The sequence below is a fragment of the Pristiophorus japonicus genome, chromosome 19, assembly GCF_044704955.1.
Source record: "Pristiophorus japonicus isolate sPriJap1 chromosome 19, sPriJap1.hap1, whole genome shotgun sequence".
In the NCBI taxonomy this organism is placed as follows: domain Eukaryota; kingdom Metazoa; phylum Chordata; class Chondrichthyes; family Pristiophoridae; genus Pristiophorus; species Pristiophorus japonicus.
This window is the reverse complement of record NC_091995.1, coordinates 13,762,658-13,770,727: the sequence shown is the minus strand read 5'-3', so window position 1 is coordinate 13,770,727 and position 8,070 is coordinate 13,762,658. Positions and strand designations below refer to the sequence as shown.

The window sequence follows — 8,070 nt, the reverse complement described above, 5'->3', positions numbered from 1 at the left end:
TATACAGTGGGGTGTATGTGTTTGCAATGAGTCTGTAGCTTTAGGAACCAATTTAGATTGCTCCCAAAAGTTTGCTTTTGGTCCGTGAGACAAATTATGCTAATTAGGGAAGGGTAGGACGCCGCTTCCTATTCGCTAAATATTTGTAAAACTTCTATTGTTCTGCTTAGTTATATGCCAATCAGAGACAAAGGGAAATTAATCAACCAATGAAAAACGAGCGCCTCCCGATCTGGCCGAAAGGTATAAAAGGAGAAGTGACGGCCGCCGCGGCACCTGTCAGAGCTGCTGAGAGTTATTGAGTAAGATGTCGGGCCGCGGTAAAACTGGAGGCAAAGGGCGCGCCAAGTCCAAGACCCGCTCCTCCCGAGCCGGCCTGCAGTTCCCGGTCGGCCGCATCCACCGCCTGCTGCGCAAGGGTCACTACGCCGAGCGGGTGGGGGCCGGAGCCCCGGTCTACCTGGCCGCCGTCCTCGAGTACCTGACCGCCGAGATCCTGGAGTTGGCCGGCAACGCCGCCCGTGACAACAAGAAGACCCGCATCATCCCCCGCCACCTGCAGCTCGCCATCCGCAACGACGAGGAGCTCAACAAGCTGCTGGGTGGGGTGACCATAGCCCAGGGCGGGGTCCTGCCCAACATCCAGGCCGTGCTGCTGCCCAAGAAAACCGGACACGCCAGCAAGGTTTATACCTGAAGACTACAAGAATCCGATCTAATCACCAAAGGCTCTTTAAGAACCGGCCACCTCGTCTTTCTAAAGAACTTCATCCACATTCTCTTCCAATTTACTTTAAAGAACTTAACGGGTTTGCTAGAAAACTGTTCAAAGTTGACGATCTGAATTCGTGCTCGATGTGAACTAAAGAAAAACGATCCAACGCGATAGTTTTGTCACATTTAACAGGTGTAAATAGCACGATTGACACTTGGCTTTGTAATCAAATTTATTAAAGATTATTTGTAACTTCAATGAGGAGTTGTCTCAATTCTTTTAGGGTAGCTTACAAGTACCACAATGCTTCAAATTTAGGAAACTAGGCAGGAAATAATAGGCCTAACTGCAGGATACAGATAAAACAACAATTCAATGCAAAGAATGTCTGCAATGTTACGATACTAGACACTCACAAACACTCATTCACTCACTCCGATGTTGGGGAAGTCCAGAACCAGGGGACACGGGATAAGGGGTAAGCCATTTCAGACTGATATGAAGAGAAATTTTTCTCTTGATCGTTGTTAACCTGAGAAATTCCCTACTGCAGAGTTGTTGATGCCAGTTCATTGGCTATTCCCCATCCCTCGGACCAATGACCTCCCCTCATCCAAAATCCCCTTTATTCGGCACAGTGCAGGTCCCGAGGGTGCTGGATAACGGAAGTTCAACCTGAAAACTAGACGGGAAACAGTTGGAAGGAATGCAGAATGTAGATAAAACACCAAACCAAATGCAAAATACTAAACTAAAATTGAAAATTGATTGTTTTTCCGAAGTGTTTACAGTGTTTTTTTATTGTATTTGGAATATCTGCCCCGATCTCAGGCGCCCAGCATTTCTGAGCTGTTAACCTTCAATCCCGGTAGAGTATTAATTCTGCACCCAGGTTCCCACGCGCTGTTTGTCTCATGCGTGCTGCTTTTTAAAATATCGGCGGCTGCAAGCACTTCACCAGGGCACCAGAGTTGTCGGTAAAATACAATGCATGCACCCCATCACATTTCCTAGGATTTGCAAACATTATTGTGCATACATTTTTGCAACGTTACACATGTGATGGGATAGTCTGGTTGAATGGGCTGAATAGCCATCTTTTTTGCCATAAGTTTCCATGATTCCAATGTTGAACTTTCAACTCAAAAAGTTTTTCTTTGCTGACGTAAGAATTAGGAGCAGGAGTAGATCATTAGGTCATTCCAACCTGCTCCGCCATTTAAAAAGATTCTGGCTAATCTTGGACCTCAACTCCACTTTCCCGCCCAATCACTACATCCCTATATTCTCCCAGAGTCCAAAAATCTATTGATCTCAGCATTGAATATACTCAAAGACTGAGCACCCAAGCCTTTCGGGTTAGAAAATTCAAAATATTCACACCCCTCTGAGTGAAGAAAGTCCTCCTTATCTCAATCTTAAATGGCCGACCCCTTATCTTGAGACTATGCCCACAGAAACATAGAAAATAAGAGCAGTAGTTGGCTATTCGGCCCTTCGAGTCTGCACCACCATTCAATATGATCATGGCTGATCAACACCATATTCCCCATACCCCTTGATGTCTTTTGTTTCTAGAAATCTATCTATCTCCCTCTTAAAATCAAAGCACATGGTATTGGGGGTAATGTACTGGCGTGGATAGAGAATTGGTTGGCAGACAGGAAGCAGAAAGTTGGGATAAACGGGTCCTTTTCGGAATGCAGTGACTAGTGGAGTGCCGCAGGGCTCAGTGCTGGGACCCCAGCTCTTTACAATATACATTAACGATTTGGATGAAGGAATTGAGTGTAATATCTCCAAGTTTACATATGACACTAAACTGGGTGGCAGTGTGAGCTGTTAGGAGGATGCTAAGAGGCTGCAGGGTGATTTGGACAGGTTAGGTGAGTGGGCAAATGCATGGCAGATGCAGTATAATGTGGATAAATGTGAGGTTATCCACTTTGGTGGCAAAAACACAAAGACAGAACATTATCCTAATGGTGGCAGATGAGGAAAAGGGGAGGTGCAACAAGACCTAGGTGTCATGGTTCATCAGTCACTGAAAGTTGGCATGCAGGTACAGCAGGCGGTGAAGAAGGCAAATGGCATGTTGGCCTTCATAGCGAGGGGATTTGACTAGAGGAGCAGGGAGGTCTTACTGCAATTGTACAGGGCCTTGGTGTGGCCTCACCTGGAATATTGTGTTCAGTTTTGGTCTCCTAATCTGCGCAAGAATGTTCTTGCTATTGAGGGAGTGCAGCGAAGGTTCACCAGACTGATTCCAGGGATGGCTGGACTAACATTTAAGGAGAGACTGGATCAACTGGGCCTTTATACACTGAAGTTTAGAAGGATGAGAGGGAATCTCATAGAAACGTACAAGATTTGGATGGGATTGGACAGGATAGGTGCGGGAAGAATGTTTCCAATGTTGGAGAAGCCCAGAACCAGGGGACACAGTCTTAGGATAAGGGTTGGCCATTTAGGACTGAGATGAGGGAAAATATTTTCACTCAGAGAGTTGTTAACCTGAGGAATTTCCTACTGCAGAGTTCGATGCCAGTTCATTGGATATATTCTAGAGGGAGCTCGATATGGCCCTTACGGCTCAAGGGAACAAGAGGTATGGAGAGAAAGCAGGAAAGGGGTACTGAGGTGAATGATCAGCCATGATTTTACTGAATGGGGGTGAAGGTCCGAAAAGCCTACTCCTGCACCTATTTTCTATGTAAGTAATTGAAAAGAATGTAGGATATAGATAAAATACCAAACTAATTGGGATGAATGGAGGATATAGATATAACAGCAACTAAATTCAGAGGATGTCTACAAACGTATTACAGGTTGAACCTCTCTTATCCAGGACTCTCTTGTCCGGCACCATTCCCGGTCTCTGGGTGGTACATGCGCAGAACGCGGCTGATCAAAATCCTACTCACTGATATAATCTTTCTCTTCAATGCCGGGGTTATCAGCTGCCTTCCCGTCGCCCTGCTGGAACTCCTGCAGCCACAGTCCTCAGGCCAGACGCTCCTCCGCTCAGCACTCCCTCTGGGGGGTCAGGCAGGCGGGTCGTATCCTCGGGCCTGTTCGGTCCGTGCCAACGTTTCTGGGCCAGCTGACACCTTGGGGTCACTGGCCCTGCGACTCTTTAGGGCCTGCCAGCCCACCGACTCTTCGGGCCCATTCAGGCCGCCGACCTCCTCTCCACCCCCTGACCTTGGGGGGCCTTCCTCCGCACCCCCACCCCCCCAGGCAACCTCCATCACCACCCGCCCCCCCCATCCCTCGGACCAATGACCTCCCCTCATCCGGCAAAATCCTTTATTGGCACAGTGCAGGTCCCGAGGGTGCCGGATAACGGAAGTTCAACCTGTATAATAGACGGGATACAGTTGGAAGGAATGCAGAATGTAGATAAAACACCAAACCAAATGAAAAATATTAAACTAAAACTGAAGACTAATTATTTTTCCTAAATGTTTACAGTGTTTTATTATTGTATTTGGAATATCTGCCCCGATCTCAGGCGCCCAGCATTTCTGGGCTGTTAACCTTCAATCCCGGGAGAGAATTAATTCTGCACCCAGGTTCTCATGTGCTGTTTGTCTCATGCGTGCTGCATTTTAAAATATCGGCGGCTGCAACTACTTCACCGGGGCACCAGAGTTGTCGGTAAAATCTGATGCGTGCACCCCATCACATTTCCTAGGATTTGCAAACATTATTGTGCAGACATTTTTGCAACGTTACGCATGTGATGGGATAGTCTGATCGAATGGGCTGAATGGCCACCTTCTTTGCCATAAGTTTCCATGATTCTAATGTTGAACTTTCAACTCAAAAAGGTTTTTCTCTGCTGACGTAAGAATTAGGAGCAGGAGTCGATCATTAGGTCATTCCAACCTGCTCCGCCATTTAAAAAGATTCTGGCTAATCTTGGACCTCAACTCCACTTGCCCGCCCAATCACTACATCCCTATATTCTCCCAGAGTCCAAAGATCTATTGATCTCAGCATTGAATATACTCAAAGACTGAGCACCCAAGCCTTTCGGGTTAGAGAATTAAAAATATTCACACCCCTCTGAGTGAAGAAAGTCCTCCTTATCTCAATCTTAAATGGCCGACCCCTTATCTTGAGACTATGCCCACAGAAACTGAGAAGATAGGAGCAGTAGTAGGCCATTCGTCCCTTCGAGTCTGCACCACCATTCAATATGATCATGGCTGATCCTCTATCTCAACACCATATTCCCCATACCCCTTGATGTCTTTTGTTTCTAGAAATCTATCTATCAAATCAAAGCACATGGTATTGGGGATAATGTACTGGCATGAATAGAGAATTGGTTGGCAGACAGGAAGCGGAGAGTCGGAATAAACTGGTCCTTTTCGGAATGCAGTGACTAGTGGAGTGCCGCAGTGCTCAGTGCTGGGACCCCAGCTCTTTACAATATACATTAACGATTTGGATGAAGGAATTGAGTGTAATATCTCCAAGTTTGCAGATGACACTAAACTGGGTGGCAGTGTGAGCAGTTAGGAGGATGCTTAGAGGCTGCAGGGTGATTTGGACAGGTTAGGTGAGTGGACAAATGCATGGCAGATGGAGTATAATGTGGATAAATGTGAGGTTATCCACTTTGGTGGCAAAAACATGAAGGCAGAATATTATCCTAATGGTGGCAGATTAGGAAAAGGGGAGGTGCAACAAGACCTGGGTGTCATGGTTCATCAGTCACTGAAAGTTGGCATGCAGGTACAGCAGGCGGTGAAGAAGGCAAATGGCATGTTGGCCTTCATTGCGAGGGGATTTGAGTATAGGAGCAGGGAGGTCTTACTGCAATTGTACAGGGCCTTGGTGAGGCCTTACCTGGAATATTGTGTTCAGTTTTGGTCTCCTAAACTGAGCAAGGACGTTCTTGCTATTGAGGGAGTGCAGCGAAGGTTCACCAGACTGATTCCCGGGATGGCTGGACTGACATTTAATGAGAGACTGGATCATCTGGGCCTTTATACACTGGAGTTTAGAAGGATGAGAGGGAATCTCATAGAAACGTTTAGGATTCTGACGGGATTGGACAGGTTAGATGCGGGAAGAATGTTTCCGATGTTGGAGAAGCCCAGAACCAGGGGACACAGTCTTAGGATAAGGGGTCGGCCATTTAGGACTGAGATGAGGAGAAATTTCTTCACTCAGAGAGTTGTTAACCTGAAGAATTCCCTACTGCAGAATTGTTGATGCCAGTTCATTGGATATATTCAAGAGGGAGTTAGATATGGCCCTAACGGCTCAAGGGAACCAGAGGTATGGAGAGAAAGCAGGAAAGGGGCACTGAGAGGAATGATCAGCCATGATCTTATTGAATGGGGGTGAAGGGCCGAAGAGCCTACTCCTGCACCTATTTTCTATGTAAATAATTGAAAAGAAGGTAGATTATAGATAAAATACCAAACTAATTGGGATGAATGGAGGATATAGATACAACAGCAACTAAATTCAGAGGATGTCTACAAACTTATTACAGGTTGAACCTCTCTTCTCCAGGATTCTCTTGTCCGGCACCACCCCTCGTCCGGCACCATTCCCGGTCTCTGGGTGGTACATGCGCAGAACGCGGCTGGTCAAAATCCTACTCACTGATATAATCTTTTTCTTCAATGCCGGGGTTATCAGCTGCCTTCCCATTGCCCTGCTGGAACTCCTGCAGCCACAGTCCTCAGGCCAGACGCTCTCCTGCTCAACACTCCCTCTGTGGGGTCAGGAAGGCGGGTCGTATCCTCGGGCCTGTTAGGTCCGCGCCAACGCTTCTGGGCCAGCTGACACTTTGGGGCTCACTGGCCCTGCGACTCTTTAGGGCCTGCCAGCCCACCGACTCTTCGGGCCCATTCAGGCCGCCGACCTCCTCTCCACTCACTGATTTTGGGGGGCCTTCCCCCGCCCCCCCCCGCCTCATCCCTCGGACCAATGACCTCCCCTCATCCGGCAAAATCCTTTATTCGGCACAGTGCAGGTCCCGAGGGTGCCGGATAACGGAAGTTCAACCTGTATACTAGACGGGAAACAGTTGGAAGGAATGCAGACTGTAGAAAAAACACCAAACCAAATGCAAAATACGAAACTAAAATTGAAGACTTATTGTTTTTCCTAAGTGTTTACAGTGTTTTATTATTGTATTTGGAATATCTGCCCCGATGGCCAGAAATAGCAGCGAACCCGGGGACTGGTAGAAATTTAGAACTCATCAGAGGAGGACAAAGGGTTTGATTAGGGAAGGGAAATGGAGTTCGAGAAGAAGCTTGCAGGGAACATTAAGGCGGATTGCAAAAGTTTCTATAGATATGTAAAGAGAAAAAGGTTAGTAAAGACAAACGGAGGTCCCCTGCAGTCAGAATCAGTGGAAGTCATAACAGGGAATTGAACAGACCAATTGAACAAGTACTTTGGTTCGGTATTCACTAAGGAGGGCACAAACAACCTTCCGGATATAAAAGGGGTCAGAGGGTCGAGTAAGGAGGAGGAACTGAGGGAAATCTTTATTAGTCGGGAAATTGTGTTGGGGAAATTGATGGAATTGAAGGCTGATAAATCCCCAGGGCCTGATGGACTGCATCCCAGAGTACTTAAGGAGGTGGCCTTGGAAATAGCGGATGCATTGACAGTCATTTTCCAACATTCCATTGACTCTGGATCAGTTCCTATCGAGTGGAGGATAGCCAATGTAACTCCACTTTTTAAAAAAGGAGGGAGGGAGAAAACAGGGAATTATAGACCAGTCAGTAGTGGGTAAAATGATGGAATCAATTATTAAGGATGTCATAGCAGCGCATTTGGAAAGAGGTGACATGATAGGTCCAAGTCAGCATGGATTTGTGAAAGAGAAATCGTGCTTGACAAATCTTCTGGAAATTTTTGACAAGGGAGAACCAGTTGATGTGGTATATTTGGACTTTCAGAAGGCTTTCGACAAGGTCCCACACAAGAGATTAATGTGCAAAGTTAAAGCACATGGGATTGGGGGTAGTGTGCTGACGTGGATTGAGAACTGGTTGTCAGACAGGAAGCAAAGAGTAGGAGTAAATGGGTACTTTTCAGAATGGCAGAAAGTGACTAGTGGGGTACCGCAAGGTTCTGTGCTGGGGCCCCAGCTGTTTACATTGTACATTAATGATTTAGACGAGGGGATTAAATATAGTATCTCCAAATTTGCGGATGACACTAAGTTGGGTGGCAGTGTGAGCTGCGAGGAGGATGCTATGAGGCTGCAGAGTGACTTGGATAGGTTAGGTGAGTGGGCAAATGCATGGCAGATGAAGTATAATGTGGATAAATGTGAGGTTATCCACTTTGGTGGTAAAAACAGAGAG

The 8,070-nt window shown here is 46.7% G+C and overlaps 1 protein-coding gene across 1 annotated transcript; it reads left to right on the top strand.

The window, feature by feature from the left end:
* The first annotated feature begins 263 nt into the window (after window positions 1–263).
* Window positions 264–973, top strand: LOC139229733 (histone H2A-like). Its single transcript, XM_070861278.1, has one exon. The coding sequence runs from the start codon at window positions 308–310 to the stop codon at window positions 695–697; it is 390 nt and encodes a 129-aa protein (XP_070717379.1). The 5' UTR covers window positions 264–307; the 3' UTR covers window positions 698–973.
* Window positions 974–8,070: the final 7,097 nt, after the last annotated feature.

Bases quoted from the DNA above. Each gene is read 5' to 3' on its own strand.
- LOC139229733 (XM_070861278.1), top strand. From the start codon at position 308: ATGTCGGGCCGCGGTAAAACTGGAGGCAAAGGGCGCGCCAAGTCCAAG.